This window comes from Pituophis catenifer, unplaced genomic scaffold (genome assembly GCF_029215685.1).
Source record: "Pituophis catenifer annectens isolate HBS135680 unplaced genomic scaffold, rPitCat1.0.hap2 SCAF_5, whole genome shotgun sequence".
NCBI classification, from domain to species: domain Eukaryota; kingdom Metazoa; phylum Chordata; class Lepidosauria; order Squamata; family Colubridae; genus Pituophis; species Pituophis catenifer.
In genome coordinates, this window is record NW_027256885.1 from 73,321,887 (window position 1) to 73,343,673 (window position 21,787).

General features: G+C 42.4%; 1 protein-coding gene across 1 annotated transcript in view; it reads left to right on the forward strand.

Annotated features, from left to right (window-relative positions):
• Nucleotides 1–4,146: 4,146 nt before the first annotated feature.
• The window catches only part of LOC139317337 (serine/threonine-protein kinase BRSK2-like), a 212,581-nt gene continuing 194,940 nt past the window's right edge, over nt 4,147–21,787 (forward strand). The window contains exon 1 of the mRNA XM_070944349.1: nt 4,147–4,264. Within this exon, the coding sequence (XP_070800450.1) occupies nt 4,147–4,264 (118 nt within the window). The remainder of the gene's footprint in view (nt 4,265–21,787) is intronic.

Consider the following 21,787-nt stretch of genomic DNA (forward strand, 5'->3'; position numbering starts at 1 on the left):
ACCAAAAAAGGTAGGTGCAAACAATGGGAAAGTTAGGGAAAAAGAGGAGAGTTCAAGATTTTAAAACACAAAAGAAAAAAAGCTCTATTTAACTAGGGAATTGTAATAATTGAGATACTATTAATTGTATATTGTGTTGAAAGCAGAAATGGTTAAGTTGTGGTTTGGAGGAATATATGGGGGAAATTATTTGGTTTATTATTATTGGTAAATATAATTAATTGATTTGTAAGAAATTGGATGGCATGGAAATAATTGGAATATTCATGTTCATATTGATTAATATACAAAACAGGTAGTTATATAACTAATTGATTTATATTAAAATGTTGAATTTATATTAAACAACTGTAATATTACATAATTAACCAATGTGAGGATGGATATAAAAATAGATGACAATGGGAAGGGGTATAATATAGAATAGAAGGGAAAAATTGAATTTTATTAAGATTAGAGATGAGGATGAAGGGTAATATTGGTTTTTTACAAAAATAGATGAGGAATAAATATGGTAAAAAGGAAATATAGAAATTGTAAATTTAATTGAAATGACTAAACACTGTGTTGGAAGAAATATCCTTCTGGGTTCTGCTCCAAGTAGGGAAAAAGACACTGGAAACATGGAGACTGCTTGGAAAGATGGTTTAATGGTGGGCAGGATCACATGGCTTGAGTTCCTGAACAGAAAAGGGGCAGATACAATAAATCCTCGGGGTTTTATGCTCTCTCTGGCTCTGCATTTCTTGGGGCCCTGAAAGAGTATCCTGATTGGTTGTCAGACTCCCAGGGGGTGGGGGTCTTAGCTAGCCTTGCTGGCTGATGGTCACATGTGCTTCCCAGGTCACATGTGGTGAGTTTCTGTTGCTAGATGGGTAGAGGGCTAATCCTATCTTTATTGGATCTTTGGCAATTCCTACTATGGCTCTGCCTGAAGGAGGTAGATCTTTGTTATGTAGAATAGACTGGCCCAGGCCTTAATGGCCCACTGACAAAGGGTGGGGGCAGGAAGATGGGAGCTGCTTCAAAACATGCTTATCCCAGGGAAATATAATATTCTGCCTTTTTCATATTTCCTAAAATATTTCACTCTTCCAGGAAAGGGGTGGGTGCTAACTTCCTACAAAAGAAAATACATTGTATGTTTGTATGTGTGTTTCTAATTATTGCTATTTATTCATATTTGTTCTCTTTTATTCTTTAAAGTTTAACAATTCATTCTTTATCTTAATATCTTTATATTTGTTGGGGTTGGCTTTCTTCCCTTTCATCTTTTTTATTGTACAGCAATCTTTCTCCTCAAACCTACCACCTCTCTCTTTTCTTTCCTTCTTACTTTCTCTTCCCCCCCCTCTTCTTCTCCTCCCTACTTCCTCTTCCTTTCTCCTTCTCCTCTCTTCCTCCCACTCCTTACCCTCACTCCTACTCTAATTTCCCTTCCCTTCCTTCATCCCTCTCTATTGCTGTATCCTTTTATGCATATGGACTACTCAGAGGGCTGAAAAAGTTATTTCTGACTGGTCCTCGCACTTTTGACCAGTCCTCGAACTTACGACTGTCCTCACATTTTACGTTTTTGCCCTATCTTGTCACCATGGTGAAGAGAAGCAGTTGTGAAATGAGTGACATGGTTGTTAAGAATGCTGCACGGGCATAAATGTGAGGATGGTCATAAGTGTGAGGACCAGTCAAAAGTGCAAGGACCTGTCAGAAATGACTTTTTTCAGCCCTCTGAGTAGTCCCTATACACATAGCCATGGCCACCCGGTCACATGACCAGCTAGCCACGCCCACCCAGTCACATGACCTCCAAGCCATGCCCACAAAATAAGCCACGCCCACAGAACCAGTAGTAAAAAAAATTAGAACCCACCCCTGGTTGGGGGTCACCACCACATGAGGAACTGTATTAAAGGGTCGCGGCATTAGGAAGGTTGAGAACCACTGCTCTAGAAAGAGTGCAGAGAAGAGCAACAAAGATGATTAGGGGACTCAAGGATAAAACATATAAAGAACGGTTGCTGGAACTGGATATGTCTAGTCTTATGAAAAGAAGGACTAGGGGAGACATGATAGCAGTGTTCCGATATCTCTTGGGTTACCGCAAAGAAGAGGGAGTCAAAGTATTCTCCAAAGCACCTGAGGGCAGGACAAGAAGCAATGGGTGGAAACTAATGAAGGAGAGAAGCAACTTAGAACTAAGGAGAAATTTCCTGACAGTGAGAACAATCAACCAATGGAACAGCTTGCCTCCAGAAGTTGTGGGAGCTTCATCACTGGAGGATTGGACTGCCATTTGTCAGAAATGGTGTAGGGTCTCCTGCTTGGGCGGGGGTTGGACTAGATGACCTCCAAGGTCCCTTCCAACTCCGTTAATCTGTAATCTGTAATCATTGGGACATCCATACATATATATATATATTAATCACTGTCCATTTTGAATACAGATATATAGATATATACCCTGTTTCCCCCAAAATAAGACATCCCCTGATAATAAGCCCAATCGGGCTTTTGAGTGCATGGCAATAAGGCCAAACACTTATTTTAGGGTTCAAAAAAATATAAGACAGGGTCTTATTTTCAGGGAAACATGGTACTATATACTTTCTTTTGAGAGCAGGCAACATAATTTCATTTTTAATATGTGCCAGTGTGCCCACAGTAAAAAATGACAATAAAGGTCATCTCATCTCATCTTATCTTATCTCATCAAGAAACTTAATAGGGATGCATTCAAGAACAAGCAAAAAACGTGTCTCAACTTGGGACCCCTTGGAACAATTAATCAGTGGAATAACTTGCCTCCAGAAGTTGTAAATGTTCCAACACTGGAAGTTTTTAAGAAGAGATTAAATAACCATTTGTCTAAAGTGGTGTAGAGTTTCCTGCCTAAGCAGGGGGTTGGACTAGAAGACCTCCAAGGTCCCTTCCAACTCTGTTATTCTATTCTATTCTAAACACCAACTACAACCTACTTACAAGCCAGACACACCAGGGAAAGGCTTGGCTTTCATTTTATTATTATTAAATAATTGATCCTCTATGAAGGCCTTTTCATTGAGGGACATGGACTGTAACCTATCCGGTTACAGGTTAGTAGAAAGACTATTTTTTTATTTCCTATTCTAGACCAAGACAAAGTGACTGGATGAAGCTTTCATGCCTAAAGGAGGACTGGAACCTGGGTCTCCCCATTCTTATCTCAGCATCCTAACACTAGACCATACTGGATATTAGCTTGTTTATATACAAGAGATCACATGACATAAACAACAAGTAAGAGATCTTGCAGCTTTCTCTCACACACATTTTCTCTCCCTCCCTCCCCTCCCACTCCATCTGTGAGCACACCTGATTTCTTGCAAAGGGTGATCCCTCTGTCTACCAAACACATGGGCACAAACACACAAGCGCTGCCACCCCCTTAAAAATCAGCATCCATCTCTTCCTTGCAAAAACTCATTACATATGATTGGGTGAGTGCATGCATACATTTGTGCCCATACCCATGTAAAAGCTTAAATGCATACAGTATTCTCCTACCAGAACAGGAACCTGCAATCAGCAGCTGAGTACCCTGCTTCCTTCCCATGCTCCTCATCCAGTGCTCCCAACCTTCACTAAGCCCTCCCACCCCACAGCCCCATGTATCCTGTCAGAAACCTTTCCCCACTCCCTTTCCCCATTCCAACCCCGCCCCTTCATCCCCACCCCTTCCCCCCCGCCTGGGGAAGAGGCACTGCCTTTGTTCCGCCAAGGGTTAACCTGGATTGTGTCTGTCACCCAGTTGCCCGGATGCTGATGTAAGAGGAGAGCTGGAGAGATCCCTTCAGATTGCAGTGAGAGGAGGTGAAGAACCAGCCTGGGAGAAGAGCCTTGCCAGGAACATCCTTCATCCACAGCATTGGCTGGACCAGCTGAATGATGCTGGTATCCAGGCTGTAGCATTCTTCCTCCTTCTCCACCCTCCCTTTCCTGATGCCAAGAGCATCCCCCTCTCGCTAAACCCATCAGGATGCTGGCCTCGGTATTGTCCCTATAGGGGGGCACTGGGGGGGGGGCTTGCCTCGCCTTGCTGTACCCCTTCCCATCCCACCACCCCCTGTTTCTGATTGTTGCTCAGAAGGGCGACAGACAAAAGCCATGTCCAGTGGCAAAGAAGCAGGTGGGGTCCACCCCTACCAGTCGCAGCAGAGCCAGCAACATGCTCAGTATGTGGGGCCCTATCGGCTGGAGAAGACTCTAGGGAAAGGGCAGACCGGTGAGTCTCTGGCAGATTTGGAAGTGGGGTCTGGAAAGAGAGTACCAGTTTCATGGGGTGGGCATGGTATGAGTAGCTCAGCAGCTGAGAAAATTGCCTTCATCTTGGCCTCAGATGTATCTAAAGACAGAGGATAATGAAGAAACATCTGGGGTGTTTTGACCAAACGGTCCAGGTTAATTTGGCCTGCTGGGAGGAATAAAAATGTGGTGAGGTGGTAGGTGAGTGGAACTGCTGATCCTATGGCAGACTAAGGGTGGGATTGAGAGGGTGGGGGAGCATAGGGCTCCGCTAGAAATTCATTTGGGGTTTGTGGGGTGAAGGTGTTAAGAGAATGTTGCATTCCTACTGTCCTAGAGGTTTTTTGGGGGAAGGGAAGTAAATGGGAGCCCTCCTTAGGGCAAACAGCTTTCTGGTAGGTAGGTATGGGGTGGGGTTTGGGGAATAGCATTGAAGATGTTGAGGGGGCTCTCAGAAGAGAGAGAATGTTAATCTTATCTGTGCTGGAGTATAGTTAGAGGAGAGCATCTAATGTTTCCCCTGTTCAAGTGTATTTGGCATGCTCATAACCTGCAAGAAATAACATTGTAATAGTAAAAAGGCATAGGTTTTAAAAAGGCCACAACTATATTACCACTTAGCTGCAAGTGCTGTTAGATTCCTTGAAGACACAATGTGTACATGGTCGCAAACAGATGTGTGTTCTATGTCTTTGTAAGAGGTGTGTGTGTGTGTGTGTGTGTGTGTGTGGCACAACCACTTAAACAGAGAGGAGAAGGTAAGCCATGGATTTCATGGCTGGGTCACTTTTAAGCCTGCTTTCCAGGCTGCTTTGCCAGGCAATTGGGGCCTGAAGGAGAAGGTGTCAGAGGTGCAGCTGATGCTTAAAAAAACAACACTGCTGCAATGATCAGGCTTAGTTGGGGAGGAAGAAAAGCCCAAAACGGGGAGAACCCAGCACAAAGATCTAGGCTACAAAAACAACATCCTGATCTGTTTGCTCTCCGTCTCTGTCCTGTGGGGACTCTGGATCTGAGGACTGAAACTAGGGGTGGTGAAGACTGTTGTGGGAAGGCCTATACATTTCTCTCCTCCACCACCTTTTTGCCTGCTGCAGCACTCTGTATGAATGGAACAGGGATTTTTAAAAAAACCTCTGCAGGGATGCTGATTCGATTGTGTGGTTTATACCATGGGCTTGGTTACAAGAGCATTTTATGGAAAACTGTCTTCTATAGCTCCTTGTCTTCTTTCTTGGTCAGGCACTGGAGGGAAGACTGGAGGGGGGAAGCTATCCATCTCTCTGCAATGATGCAGGAAAACTCAGACCACAGGCCTCTCTCCTGGGTCCTTTAATTTCTGTGTGTCTCTGGGTAGAACTAGCTTTGAGGCTTCAAAAGGGGGGGGGAGGTGGATTTCTGCAGTGCTCCCTCCCCCCCCCAAAGAAGAAGACATCCTGTCTTTAGAAGGGGCCATGATACCATGATGCCAGTGTGTGTGTGTGTGCATATTTGGGAGTTGTTATCCCCCCCTCAAATCGTTATAATAAAGATCTGTAGCAGGTGGATAAAAAAAAACAGAAGAGGCCGCAGGGAATAAGGAAGGGCCAATTTTGCTAAATAATCATTTATTGACTGTGGCGGAAAGCAGTTTATACAAAGATGATTCAAGAATATCCCTATGAATGGGCAGATGGATGGATGTTGTTCTTGGCCTGGAGGTGGGGAAGGGGGGCGGGGGAGGGGGGCAGGGGTACAGACCAGGTTGTTTCTAATAGCCCAGAAACTGGGAAGCAATTGGGGAATGCATGAGTAGTAGGGCAAATGGATGCCTCATCCAGAAAACAGAGAACTTAGATTCATTTTACTCTGAAGATATTGGCATGGATTCCCATCCATTTATTTCCTTATCTTAAGGAGTTGAATGTTCCGTAGGGAAGGAGATGGATAGGCAATAAGTGAAGCTCACAAACAAGTGACATGCCCAAGGTCATCAAGGAACTACTGGCAGCAGAGATGCAAATAAACAGTGGTAGATATTTCGGTGTTTCCCTGATGACCCTGTTTAGTTTTGTTTTTCAATCCCTAGCCAAGCTAAACTGGGATGTATGATGAATGGCCTGTCTGCCCATGCAATGAAGAATCATTCAGATATGGAGAAACCATTTTGCAAACTTTGCAAAAAAATCTGTGTATGATATGGGTGGTAAGCATGGCTGTGTTGAAAAAATTGTTCTAAAATTATGGAAATATTCCAATATTAATCAGAAACCTCACTTTTTTTGCAATTAGAATCCCTTAAGTAGGTTTGTTGCATGCTGTCTAGGTAGGGATGCAGCTGGTAGCTTGCTGATCTTGGATTTAGGAAATCTATCAGTTATGAAACCACAATAGATGAGATGGTATGAAAGTCAGTCATACTTCAGCCCTATTGAAATCAGTGGGAGCCCACATTATTAGTTACTGTTTTATTAACATCTTTTAGTACTTTAGAGAAGGCATAGACCAGGCTGCTAGCCTTTTTCATACCCATGTCACATAGCATTCCCTAGCAATGATAAAGATTATAGAGTTTGGGCCCATACTTGCCGGTTTATCACAAGTGCAACCAAATCTTAAATTAAACTTATCTTGAGATAGTTTATGTTGTTCTGTGTAAGCTAGGATCTTTAATTAAAAATTACTTTGCAAGTCAACATATTGCCACATATGGACTGACAACACACACTTGGGGATGCCGACAACATGCAAAATTTGAGACAGATTTGTGCTGATGCTCTGGCTGTGTTGTTAAAAATTAATCCTGAAGAGATTTTTTACAAAATAGATAAAATTTACAGAGTGAACTCGTGGGTGGCCAGACAAAGACAACTGCCTAGAGATGTGGTAATATATTTTACAGACAGAAGAATGAGAAATGATATTCTGCAAAAGTCTTTTCTTGCTGCTGTGCAAGTGGAGGGAGCTCAGATTGGAGTCTATAAAGAGTTGCCACCCAAGATGTTAAAAGATAGAAAAGACTTTGGATTTTTAGTGAATGAACTAAAAAAACAACAAATTCCATTTCGGTGGGATGCCCCAACTGGTATAATTTTGAGATACAATGGAGAGAGACATTGATTAAACACTGTTGAGAAGGCAGAACAATTTTATTCTACTGTTTTTAAAGAGAGATCGCCATCCCCACGTACATCTACTGTGTTGGAGATAAAGGAGAGTGACAAGGAGAAGCAACCTCAGGAAGAGATGGAAGAGCAGCTTAAGCAGTTGGAATCAGAGGCGGAGATACAGGGTGCTATAGGAGGTTTTCTGGAGGAGCCCCTGATAGAGCCCTCTCCGATTCTGACTACAAGAGATGTGGCTTTGGACCTAGTCCGGATGGCTGAAGCTAAAGACCAGCGTGTAACTCGAGCAATTTCTAAGCAACTTAAAGAAAAGCAACAACAGGAAAGATCTAAGGCACAACAATATAAGAAAGGAGTCAAGAGTACTATACAAGAATGTGAAGCCATGGGGGGAGCAAAGCCGAAGACTTCGGAAGATATTTGGCAATTCTGCTCGTCGCTTCAAAAAAGCCTACATGACCATTAAGTTTCTATCTTGGAATGTGAATGGATTAAACTCACCACAGAAAAGGAAGAAATTATTTACATACTTGAGACAATTTAATAATGATATAATCTGTTTACAAGAAACTCACATTAGAACGCAAGACCAAAAATATTTGATAAATTCAAAACTAGGAACTCATTTTATAGCTTCAAATCTGGAAAAAAAGAATGGAGTGGTTATTTATATAAATAAAAGATTGTCAGCTAAAATTATAGAAGCAGATGAAGGCGGCAGGTTTATAGCAATTGAACTGTATACAGTAAGTGGCCAAATTCTAGTGATTGGAATTTATGCTCCTAACCAACAACAGGATCATTTCTACAAAACTTTGCATTCCAAAATATTGCAATGGGATTATAGATCTATTTTAATTATGGGAGATTGGAATGGAGTAATTGATTCAAAAATAGATAAAAAGAGTTTGGCGAAGTCAAGGATTAGATTACCACAGACTTTTTTTGATATGAAAGAAGATTTGGAATTAAAAGATATTTGGAGAATACATAACCCAAAAGATTTGGACTTTACTTTTTTTTCAGATAGACACAAATCCTTTTCTAGGATTGACTTTATCTTATTATCAGCTGATCTACTTGTTAAGACAAAAAGAACAAAGATTTTTCCAAGAACTTTAACCGACCATAGCCCAGTATGGATAGAAATGGAGATGGGAAAGATTGAGAGAAGATCATGGAGATTAAATGAAAATTTGTTTAGATATGAAAAAAATATAACAGAACTCAAAAAGAAGATGAAAGAATTTTTTGAAATGAATTTGAATAAAGGTACCCCTATCGAAATTGTATGGGATGCGAGCAAAGCGTATATGAGAGGGGTACTTATTCATATGAATTCTAAACATAAATTGAATCGGCAAAAGAAAAGGTCTGAAATGGAAGCAGAAATAAAGAATAAAGAACAGTTACTTATTAAAAATCCAACAGATGAAAGAATACGTTCTGCTATAAAACTTTTGAAAGATCAATTTCAGATGCTTATGGCGGAACAAACAGCAACAAATCTACAATATGCTAAACATAATACATTTTGTAATGCTAACAAACCGGGCAGATGGTTGGCGTACACACTAAGGAAGAAGCAGAGTATACGGACTATTGACAGTATTGATATTGGAGGGAAGGAAATTTTTCAACAAAAATTAATTAAAGAAGTTTTTGTAGATTATTATACTAAACTATATGCTAAAGATGATATGCAGAATGGACTTATAGAAAAATACTTAGAAAATAAAAGAGTTACAAAAATTACCAATCAACAAAAGGACAGAATGGATTATCTTATAACAGTTGAGGAGATTATTGTCGCAATTAAACAATTGAAAATGGCTAAAGCTCCTGGAACGGATGGTCTAACTGCGGTGTATTATAAAACTTTGCAAGCAGAAATGGTTGAACATCTTAGAGATTTATTTTGTAATATACAACAAGGGGGTAAAATACCCCCATCATGGAAAACAGCTTACATTTCTCTGATACCAAAAGAACAAACAGGTCCTAAAAAACCTGAGAATTTTAGACCAACATCTCTTTTGAATAATGATTATAAAATATATGCAAAAGTATTAGCCAACAGGTTGATGCCAGTTATTCAACAGGTGATTCATGGCGATCAAGCGGGATTTATAGAAGGCAGATACATGAAGGACAATGTTAGGCAAGTTATAGATCTATTGGAATATCTTGAGAAGAATAAACAGATCCCTGCAGTGCTGGTTTTCCTGGATGCGGAGAAGGCCTTTGATAGAGTGGATTGGAATTTTCTATTAAAGACTTTAAAAAAGATGGACTTTGGGGACCAATTTATACAGGCGGTTTCAGCAATTTATCAAGAACAAAAGGCACAGATTATTATTAATGGAAGTTTGACAACAGATTTTAATATTGAGAAAGGAACAAGACAGGGTTGTCCGTTATCCCCATTGTTATTTATTTTAACATTAGAAGTCTTATTGAATACAATACGGGACTCGAACACCTTGAAAGGAATAGTGATAAGGCAAGAGGATTACAGAATAAGGGCATTTGCAGATGATCTGGTTGTTACCCTAACACAGCCGATGGAATCAATAATCCAGATTAAAGACATTATCAAAGACTATGGTACAGTATCAGGATTTAAATTGAACCAGAAAAAGACTAAGATGATAGTTAAAAATATGACACAAGATCGAAAACACGAACTTGAAAGGAGGGCAGGTTTTGAGATTGTACCAAAGGTTAAATATTTAGGAGTTCAGGTTGCAGCATCAAATATGAAACTGTTTCAAAATAATTACGAGGTGTTGTGGCGAGATGTACAGAAAGATATGGAGACTTGGAAAAAACTGCAGCTGTCTTTACTTGGAAGAATAGCAGCAGTTAAGATGAACATTTTGCCAAGATTTCTTTTTTTGTTTCAAATGATTCCGGTGCTTAAAAGTGATAAACAACTGAAAGCATGGCAAACTGGATTGAATAAGTTTGTTTGGAACAAGAAAAAACCGAGAGTGAAATTGAAAATTATGCAAGATGTTCCAGAAAGGGGAGGCCTTAAACTTCCAAACCTATAATTATATTATGAAGCAGCAGCTTTGACTCAAGCAAGTGATTGGTTTGGAAGGAAAAAGACTGGAATATTGAATATAGAAAGCTTTGATCTTGAATTTGGTTGGCATGCTTACTTATTTTATGAAAACAAAGTGGATAAAGTATTTAAAAGCCATATACTTAGAGACTCTTTGATGAGAGTTTGGAAGAAGCACCGATTCAAATGGGATTACAAAATACCGCTATGGCTGGATCTTGGTCATATTATGTGGAATACAAATATAATGTCACTCGGGGGGGGGGTATATAAAGAAGTTCTTTTTACAGATGCGGGCAGATGGCAACTGAAGACATTAGAAACATTGTTGGACGAAGGGATTAATTTAACTTGGTTACAGTATAATCAACTTCAACTGAGATGGAAAGAGGACCAAAAAACTGGTATTATGTTACATGAGGAAGAATTGGTTAGACATATAAAAGAGAAAGGTCCAATGCATATTAAAAGGCTTTATAATGTTTTGTTAGAAAGGGATTCAGAAACTGAATTAGTTAAAGATTGTATGATTAAGTGGGCACAAAATTTTGCAGAGCCAGTGATGTTGGAAACATGGGAAAAAATTTGGGTTCAGAATGTTAAATTTACACAGTCGCAGAATTTGAGGGAAAATTTTTATAAAATGTTTTACAGATGGCATTTAGATCCTAAGAAATTATCGTGTATGTACCCTAATGTTCAACCAAAATGTTGGAGATGTGACTGCTTAGATGCTACATATTATCATATGTGGTGGACTTGTAAGAAAGTGAAGGCTTTTTGGATAAAAATTTGGTGGGTTATGCAGAATGTTTTGAAGAAAAAAATTCAGTTTTCTCCACAATTGTTTTTACTGGGTATAGCTAAGGGTTTTACATTGGGTGAAACAAAGCTGATATTGTATATGATAACTGCAGCGAGACTACTGATAGGTCAATACTGGAAAAATGAAGATATGCCCACTATTGAGGAATGGACATTGAAGATGGCCAGCTTTGCAGAGATGGCGAAGATTTCAGCATATTTAAAAGATCGCTCACAAGAGACTTATGAATGGGAGTGGAAAAAGTGGATAGACTACGTGCAGAACAAATATCAAACCAGGAAGTATCAGATAGCTTTTAACTGAAAGTATTATATAAAGATAGAATATATTGGGTGTGGAGGGGTTCAAGTTTTTATAAAAAGGGGATTATATTTTGTGGAAGTCCGGGGGGGAGGGGTGGGTTAGGGAGGGTTAAGGAGGTTAGGGAGGTTCGGGAGGGTAGGGGGGGGGGAAATGGGGAGAAAATGTAATTGTAAAACTTTTTCAATAAAAAAAACAAACATGCAAAATGTTGTCAGTTCTGGATTTCACCAGAACTAAAGCATGATGATACTGGAACAAAACAAGCAGATGTGTATCGGGAAAATCTGGTGGCCTTAGGGATATTTGCTAGATGTGGTTTTGAAATTCTTTGTTCCTCACTCCAAACCCAGGAGCAAAACTTCTTTCTTGCTCAGAGTATGTTTCCCAGCTACGGCTATTTCCCATGGATATTTTAAGCTATGTACATATGTTCATGTGCTTTGGAAAAAAATAATAATGAGCAACTTAAGTCACTCTTATTTATAAATTTAGGTTGGAGAGACATTATAAAAATGAGCTTTACAAAAGGCAACTGGACACATTTTGCTTCTCATCCAAGACAGTTCTGACAGAACTGAAGAAGCTTCTTGGATGAGAAGCAAAAAGTTTTCAAGAAAAAACTAAGAAAGTTCAGTTGCTTTTTAAAAAGCACCTTTGGGACATGCAACTGTTGGAAGAAAAACTCCTGTGTTCATTTCCCAGCTGGGACACACCACAGACGCTGAGAAGAAATGGATGCAGGAGCCAGCTGCCAGAAAGTGAAATTCTTTTAATGTAGGGAGGCAAGAAGCAAAAAGTGACACAGCTGGAGCATTCCTGGCTTGCAAGCAGCTTGGAAGTGTGAATCTGAGCCTTTTATGCTTAATTCCCCTTTGAAGCTCCTGCAGCTTGATGGGTTTTGATGTGTTTCTGATTCTGGGTGTTTTCCTGTTTTACTGGATTAATCTTGGTCTCAGGTCTTTTGTTTTTCCTGTCCTTGGGGTTAATCCTGTCAGGGGCAGGAAAAAGGAAGTTTCTGTTTCCTTGGAAAGTTTATTTTTAGCCTGATTCTCCTTATCTTAATGGCTCTACTTAAGTGTTTCTGTTACTTTTGTAACAGCCATAACAGCCATTAGCATGGCTGCTCTGAGTTTTCCTTTCAGCTGGTGATTCTTGGTTTTCTTAAAGGGGGAAGGGCTGGCTTGAGATTCTTGGCACTGTTTTCTGAGGTTTCTGGTGCTGTGAGGTTTCTGGCACTATCCTTTTGGGGTGTTTATTTTAAAATATTTATATGGCCAACAGAGGTGGGTTTCAGCAGGTTCTGACCAGTTCTAGAGAACCGGTAGCGGAAATTTTGAGTAGTTCGTGTTACAATCTGATGAGCGGTCGCCCAGCAATGGGAGGCTTTCCTGATCGGCTGAGCTGATAGCTCGGCCGGCAGGAGGTGTGAATGTTTTAAAGTGTTTTATTGGCTGCGCGAGCCCAGCTGCAATATAAATAGCGGCTGCGCGCGACCGATGTCAGGTTACATATTTTAACCCTTGTGTTGTTGCTGGAATAAACTGTGTTGCTTATCTTGGTCTCTTATCCGCCGTTCTCAATTCAGAACACTGGCGACGAAGGTGGGATGACTCCCACTGAGTACGGCCACAAGAGAAGAATTGTTCTGTTGTTGGCATTTCGGAAGGTAGCTACGTGAGGCAAACATTTTTTCTCTTCTCTTTCGTTCCTTGTGGGCCTGCAACTCTTTTCTAATGAGTAATCTGGCTATCTTTGCGCCTTTTGTGCCCAGCGCAGAAACTTGTGACGCTTATATTGAGCGTTTCGAGTGTTTTCTGCAGGCAAATGACTATACTGACTTTTCCAATGACTGGAAACGAGCCCATTTTCTCAACGCGTGTGGGCTGCAGATTTTTGCAATGGCGCAGGCGCTTGTAGCGCCCCAACAGCTGTCCACCATTTCTTGGCCTACTTTGCTGGCTAAATTGAAGGGCCATTATGCACCCGCACCTTCCCGCATTTTTCGCCGTTTCATGTTTCGACAACGGGTGCAAAAGGAAGGGGAGTCCATTAATGACTATCTCGCCGCCCTTCGGACTGAGGCGATAAATTGTGAGTTTGAAAACCTTGATGACTCCCTCCTCGAGCAACTAGTTTGCGGCGTGCGCGATTTGCGGCTGCAGCGCCACCTTTTGACCAAATCTGTCATCAATTTGGAGACTGCTGTTGAGGAAGCAGCTGCGTTTGAGATGTCTGACCGGTCTGCGGCGGAAATTCGAAACTTCCCGCACGTTCTACCGGCCTCTCGTTGTGCAGCCATACAGCTAGGGGAGTCCTACGAATGCTCTGATACCGTTGCTGATAGCAAAGAGGAGGTGGACCGCCTCAAGGCGTCAGTCTTTAATCAACGCCCACCCTCCAAAAGACAGGCTCCAGCGTTTTGTTTGGGTTGTGGGGATTCACATCCTCGTGCCTTTTGCCATTTTCGAAATGCCGTTTGCCACCACTGTGGAAAGAAAGGTCACCTGGCAAAGGTTTGCTGTTCGAGATCCTCCACGGACGTCATGGGTGTACCATCTTCCATTAAATTAGGCCGGGAAGGGTTCAACGGTCCTCAGGACTCTTGTTTCGCTATTTCCCGCTGTGATCTTCTCTCGTCTGGCAGCCATGCTGTCTCGGGTCACAAGAAGATCTTTCTGACTGTTCGTATCGAAGGAAAACCATGCAGGATGGAAGTGGATACTGGTTCATCTAAGTCCATCATCGCCTGGCAGACCCTTAAAGAGCTGGTGCCGTCCTTCGCTTGTGACCGTTTGCAACCCTGTTCTACTCGTCTTCACGACTACCAGGGAAATGGCATTCCCATTTTGGGTTGCAGCCAGTTTATGGTGGAGTGGGGGGAGTTTGCAGGTCCCCTCCCACTTTTGGTAGTCAAGGGCAGGCTCCCTAGCCTTTTGGGTTTAGATTGGTTCGGGACGTTGGGGCTTTCCATTGCCGGCATCCATACCACGTCTAGTGATGACTTCGAAACCTTGACAACAGAGTTTGCTGAGGTTTTCGACGGCACCTTGGGTAAATATAGGGGTACCCCTATATCTCTTAATCTAGATCCCCAGGTGCCACCTATACGCCTTAAGCAGGTGGTAGTAAAATTTCTGTCTGGCCCTGCCCCCATCTATTCTCTGCCTCCTGAGTCCCAGTTGATCGGGAGGAAATGGGGATTTTGCAGTAACCTTGCCCTGGAGTGGGGTGGGAATGGAAATTTTACAGTATCCTTCCCCTGCCATGCCCACCAAGCCACACCCACAGAACTGGTAGTAAAAAATTTTGAAACCCACCACTGATGGCCACTCATCATAAAACCAGATCCCAGGAGGACTCATGACCGTTATATAAAACAATATCAAACAAAGAATAAAATCAAATGAACAAAAAAACCCTCAATAAAATTAGTCTTAACTTCAGTGTTTGCAGGAAATATATTGTTTGACTCACCATAAAATGTTCTGATTTGTTATATTGATGTATATCAAGACCGGGGCAGGTCTTGAGAATGTTATCTGGGAGGAGTTTGATCCTGTGACTCCCGAGGATGTGGACAGGGTTCTGGGTAAGATTAGTGCCGCCATGTGTTTATTGGACCCGTGTCCCTCCTGGTTGGTACTGGCCTCCCGGGAGGTTACACGAGGCTGGCTCCAGGGGATTATAGGTGCTTCTCTGGGTGAGGGTGCCTTTCCTGCTGCCTTGAAAGAGGCGGTAGTGAGGCCCCTCCTCAAGAAGCCTTCCCTGGACCCGGCTGAATTAGCTAACTATCGTCCAGTCTCCAACCTTCGTTTTGTGGCGAAGGTTGTTGAGAGCATGGTGGCACGACAACTTCCCCGGCACCTGGATGAAGCTATCTATCTAGACCCGTACCAGTCGGGCTTCAGGCAGGGGTACAGCACAGAAACGGCATTGGTCACGTTGGTGGATGATCTCTGGAGGGCTCGGGACAGGGGTTGTTCCTCTGTCCTAGTCCTATTAGATCTCTCAGCGGCTTTTGATACCATCGACCATGGTATCATGCTGCAGCGGTTGAGGGGGTTAGGAATAGGGGGCACCGTTTTGCGGTGGTTCTCCTCCTTCCTCTCCGACCACTCGCAGTTCGTATTGGCAGGGGGGCAGAGGTCGACCTCGAGGCGTCTCGCATGGGGAGTGCCGCAAGGGTCGGTCCTCTCGCCCCTCCTGTTCAACATTTATGTGAAGCCGCTGGGTGAGATCATCCGTGGTTTTGGGGTGAAGTGCCATCTGTACGCTGATGATACTCAGCTGTACATCTCCACCCCAGACCACCCCAACGATGCCCTTGATGTGATGTCCCGCTGCCTGGAGGCCGTGCGGGTCTGGATGGGGAGGAACAGGCTCAGACTCAACCCCTCCAAGACCGAGTGGCTGTGGCTTCCGGCGCCCCGATATAGTCAGCAGGTGCCATCGCTGACTATTGGGGGTGAATCTTTGCCCCCCACGGAGAGGGCTCGCAATCTGGGTGTCCTCCTGGACGCGCGGCTGTCTTTAGAAGAGCATATGACGGCCGTGGCCAGGGGGGCCTTTTATCAGGTTCACCTGATTCGCCAGTTGCAGCCCTTTCTGGATCGGGACGCCCTGCGCACGGTCACTCATGCCCTTGTTACTTCCCAGTTGGACTATTGTAATGCTCTCTACATGGGGCTCCCCTTGAAGAGCACTCGGAGGCTCCAGCTGGTCCAGAATGCGGCCGCGCGGGTGGTTATGGGCGCAACCCGTTGTGCCCATGTGACACCCCTCCTGCGCGAGCTGCACTGGCTCCCGGTGGTCTTCCGGGTGCGATTCAAGGTGTTGGTTACCACCTTTAAAGTGCTCCATGGCATAGGACCCGGGTACCTCCGAGACCGTCTTCTGCCACCAATAGCCTCCCACCGACCAGTTCGTTCCCACAGAGAGGGTCTCCTCAGGGTGCCATCTGCCAAGCTATGTCGGCTGGCGACGCCCAGGGGGAGGGCCTTCTCTGTGGGAGCCCCAGCCCTGTGGAACGAACTGCCCCCGGAAATTCGTAAGATCTCCGACCTCCGGGTGTTTCGCTGTGCATTGAAGACCCTGTTGTTCCGCCAGGCCGGACTATCAACACAATAGTTTTAAATTGGGGTATTTAAATTTATTGGGGTTTTAAATTTGAGCCACTTATTTAATTATTTTAAATTTTATATCATTGTTTTGTCTGTGTTTTTAAATTGGCTGTACACCGCCCTGAGTCCTTCGGGAGAAGGGCGGTATAGAAATAAAATTATTATTATTATTATTATTATTATTATTATTATTATTATTATTATTATTATTATTATTATTATTATTATTATATTTGTTATATCCAATATCTCCTATAGGAGCTCAAAGTAGCACACATGGTTCTCCTTTACCTCTTTATTTTTACCTTCTCCACAACAGTGTCAAGATATCTTAGACTAGGATGATACCTGGCCTGAGTCAGCAATGAACGTCAGCCTGAGTGGGGAACTGACCTCTAAGTCCTATGAATCCTGTTCCACCATTTTTGATTTACATCCTGCCTTTCAGTGATAAGTCCTTCAAGGTGGCATTTATATGGTCATCCTTTATTCTTTTCCTCACAGCAACAACTGTATAAAGTAGATTGTGCTAAGAAAAAGTGAACACTGTAGTTCCCAATTGCCCACTGAGTTCACTGGGTGATGGAGGATTTCAAACTGAACGTCCATGCTCCCAGTCTAATCCTCTTATACTAGTTGAAAGTCTGGTTCTCTCTGTAACCAGCCTTGCACATAATCTCACCAATATTATGTCACAAAATATATCAACTCATAGAGTACTGCTGCTTCGATCTGCTAGGAATAGTAATATCTTTCATTGTATCTCCTTCTGGCAAATTGCAACCCTTTTCCCCCTTCTCTCTGATTGCCTCTCAGAGATGATGCTAGCATTTTGTTAGTTTGAGTCAACTGTGTGTATGTTATTGTAGGGAAACAATAATAAAGATAGAAAATAAAATACTGATATACTAGATTTAGTAAAAGCTTGTTATTCTGTAATCATTAGGTTCCTGTAACATATATATTGTGCTTTTTGTATCACATATATTATTCCTTTCTATTTGTATCTCCTGTTACAAACATATTGTCATTAGGAAAATGTATGTATCTCTGAAATGTATCTGGTATTTGTCAAATGTATGTCCCTGCCATTTGACCTGAACTCATATCAATCTAAAAGCATGGTACGACTAGCCATCAACAAAGGAATAAACTATACCTCAGTCCTAATTTATGCCTGATCTGGATAAGATCTGGTCTTCCAGAGCCAGGGGCTAAGTAGCCAATTAAGTAAACAAAGAAATGCTTAAGATAAGACTAATTGGAAGTTTAGATTCCTTTGCAGGGCAACAAAGAATACACAAACATAAATTAAGGGGCCAGAGTTAGGGATCTAACTGGTGCTTTAAAGGTATAAAAAGTGGTTACATCTTCTCTGAAGGTGTGAACCCTCCCATATACATATCTCTTTGTATGTGTTTGGAATGGTTTTACCCAGCCTTTTGTCTTTGATCAAAGATTAAATGTTGATTCTTATTCAAGCCTCCGTTTAAGTCTTTCTTTTTGGTTCACTGAGAGCTTAAGCGTATAGCCGGACCTTACATTTCCATTCAGGTTTCAGCTGCAAACTCCAATGGAAATTTTACAAAGCAGAACCAATGTGCTTATTTTACATGTGTGCAAGGGTGTAAATTCTATAGGCTGGAATGGTGTGGTATTGTGCAATGACATTCACATACTGTTGTTCCCAAAGGAAACTATGAAAAGTATAGTGGACAATATGTTGGGAGGGCTTGAACACTTCCTGCAGCCCAGTGGTGGGTTTCACTTACCTTTGCTACCAGTTCGTTTGCGCGTGCACTTCTGTAAATGCGCAGAAGCTTCTGTGCATGCGCAGAGCATATTTGATGACATCCAGGCGGGTGGGTGAAGCCTCCTGCCGCTGCTGCTACCAGTTCGCCTGAACCGGGGAGAACCGGTAGCAACCCACCACTGCTGCAGCCAAACATAGCTCAATATCGATTTTGTTGTTGTTAGTTGCGAAGTTGTGTCTGACCCATCACGACCCCATGGACAATGTTCCTCCAGGCCTTTCTGTCCTCTACCATCCTCTGGAGTCCATTTAAGCTCACACCTACTGCTTCAGTGACTCCATCCAGCCACCTCATTCTCTGTCGTCCCCTTCTTCTTTTGCCCTCAATCTTTCCCAGCATTAGGCTCTTCTCCAGTGAGTCATTCCTTCTCATTAGGTGGCCAAAGTACTTGAGTTTCATCTTCAGGATCTGGCCTTCTAAAGAGCAGTCAGGGTTTATTTCGTCTAGGACTGACCGGTTTGATCGCCTTGCAGTCCAAGGGACTCGCAGGAGTCTTCTCCAGCACCATAGTTCAAAGGCCTCGATTCTTTGGTGCTCAGCCTTTCTTATGGTCCAACTTTCACAGCCATACATTGCAACTGGGAAAACCATAGCATTGACTATACGCACTTTTGTTGGCAGGGTGATGTCTCTGCTTTTTAGTATGCTGTCTAGATTTGCCATAGCTTTCCTCCCCAGGAGCAAGCATCTTTTAATTTCTTGGCTGCAGTCCCCATCTGTGGTGATCTTGGAGCCCAGGAAAATAAATTTTGAACCAATCAGTGGTTCTGTGTCCAGTTCTCACTGTTGCTTCTTGACCCGCATATAGGTTTCTCAAGAGACAAATAAAATGGTCTGGTAATCCCATCTCTTTAAGAACTTGCCACAATTTGTTGTGATCCACACAATCAAAGGCTTTAGCATAGTCAGTGAAGCAGAAGTAGATGTTTTTCTGGAACTCCCTAGCTTTCTCCATGATCTAGCGTATGTTGGCAATTTGATCTCTAGTTCCTCTGCCAATTCGAAATCCTGCCTATACTTTTGCTAGTTCTCGATCCACATACTGCTGGAGCCTAGCTTATAGGATTGTAAGCATAACTTTACTAGCATGTGAAATAAGTGCAATGGTGCGATAGTTTGAACATTCTTTGGCATTGCCTTTCTTTGGAATTGGAATGTAAACCGACTTTTTCCCAATCCTGTGGTCACTGTTGAGTTTTCCAAATTTGCTGGCAAAATGAGTGTAGCACTTTTACTGCATCGTCTTTTAAGATTTTGAATAGCTCAGCTGGAATACTGTCACCTCCACTAGCTTTGTTGTTGCTCAGATTTCCTAAAGCCCATTTGACTTCACATTCTAGGATGTCTGGCTCGAGGTCAGTGACCATCCCATCGTGGTTATCAGGGATGTTAAATTCATTCTTGTATAGTTCTTCTGTGTAATTTTGCCACCTCTTCTTAATCTCTTCTGCCTCTGTTAGGTCCCTGCCATTTTGGTCCTTTATCATGCCCATCTTTGCATGAAACGTTCCCTTCATATCTCCAATTTTCTTGAAGAGATCTCTGGTCCTCCCTATTCTATTGTTTTCTTCTATTTCTTTGCACTGTTCATTTAAGAAGGCATTCTTATCTCTTCTAGCTATTCTCTGGAATTCTGCATTCAATTGGGTGTATATTTCTCTTTCTCCCTTGCCTTTTGCTTCCCTTCTTTCCTCAGCTATTTGCAAAGCTTCCTCAGACAGCCATTTTGCTTTCTTGCCTTTCTTTTTCTTTGGGATGGTTTTAGTTGCTACCTCTTGTACAATGTTGTGAACCTCCATCCATAGTTCTTCAGGCATTCTGTCTATCAGATCTAATTCCTTAAATCTATTTGTCACCTCTACTGTATATTCATCAGGGATATGATTTAGTTCATACCTGAGTGGCCTAGTGCTTTTCCCTACCTTCTTCAATTTAAGCCTACATTTTGCAATGAGAAGCTCATGATCTGAGCCACAGTCAGCTCCTGGTCTTGTTTTTACTGACTGTATAGAGCTTCTCCATCTTTGGCTGCAGAGCACATAGTCAATCTGATTTCTGTGTTGACTGTCTGGTGATGTCCATGTGTAGAGTCATCTCTTGGGTTGTTGGAACAGAGTGTTTGCTATGACCATCGTATTCTCTTGACAAAATTCTATCAGCCTGTGCCCTACTTCATTTTGTACTCCAAGGACAAACCTGCCTGTTATTCTGGTTATCTTTTGGCTTTCTACTTTAGCATTCCAAACCCCCATGATGATAAAGACATCATTTTTTGGTTTTAATTCTATAAGGTGTTGTAGGGCTTCATAGATATTTATATTGAATATCGATATTCAATATCAATAAAGGAGAATATTTGTAGCTCAGGGTTGAAATGAGGGGTCCTTGATGCTCTCTGACCTTGGCTGTTTTCTTGCAGGCGTTTCATTACTAGTTAGAAAACAAACAAGCTCAGAGAGCTCCAAGGACCCCTCATAGCTGAATTATATATTGAAGTTCAATTCCCACCGCTCCAGGAGATACTCCAATACACCCAGCTACAAGGATGGGGAAAGCTAAAATTAGAAAGATGTCCTCAAGCTAAACTCTGGTGACTTCATGAATACAACCTTGTTATGGGGCAGGTTTATCACTGATTGTTTTGTTATGGTTGTTTTTACTTCCAAGTGTAGTTTATATCCCTAATAATCCCCATAATTCCCCATCCAAGTACTAACTACTGTAAGTCCAAACCTGCTTAATTATAGTGGCTTCTACAGGGACAGGATCTTTATTAGGCCAATGGAAGTTGTATAAAAGGAAGTTGTATAAAATCCCTACACACGTTTGATCTTCAAGTGCTTCAGTTCATTTGTAGCTGATATTGGAGGCCACTATATTACTAAATATAGGCTAGATGGAGTGATGGAAAGCCTACAGATACCTAAGTTGGGTTTAGAGCAGTGATGGCGAAACTTTTAGGGACTGAGTGCCCAAACTGCAACCCAAAACCCACTTATTTATCGCAAAGTGCCAACACAGCAATTTAACCTGAATAATAAGGTTTTACTACCAGTGGTGGGATTCAAATAATTTAACAACCGGTTCTTCCTAATGACCGGGTGGGCGTGGTGGGGTGTGTGTCATGTGACTGAGTGGGCGTGACCAACTCTACATCACTCATGTGGGTGGTGCCTGTATGAGACAGGCAGGGTTGGGGAGGGAATCCAGGGGTCTCTGGTGGGTGGGGCGGGAGGAAAGAAAGATCCAACCTGTGTGTGTGTGTG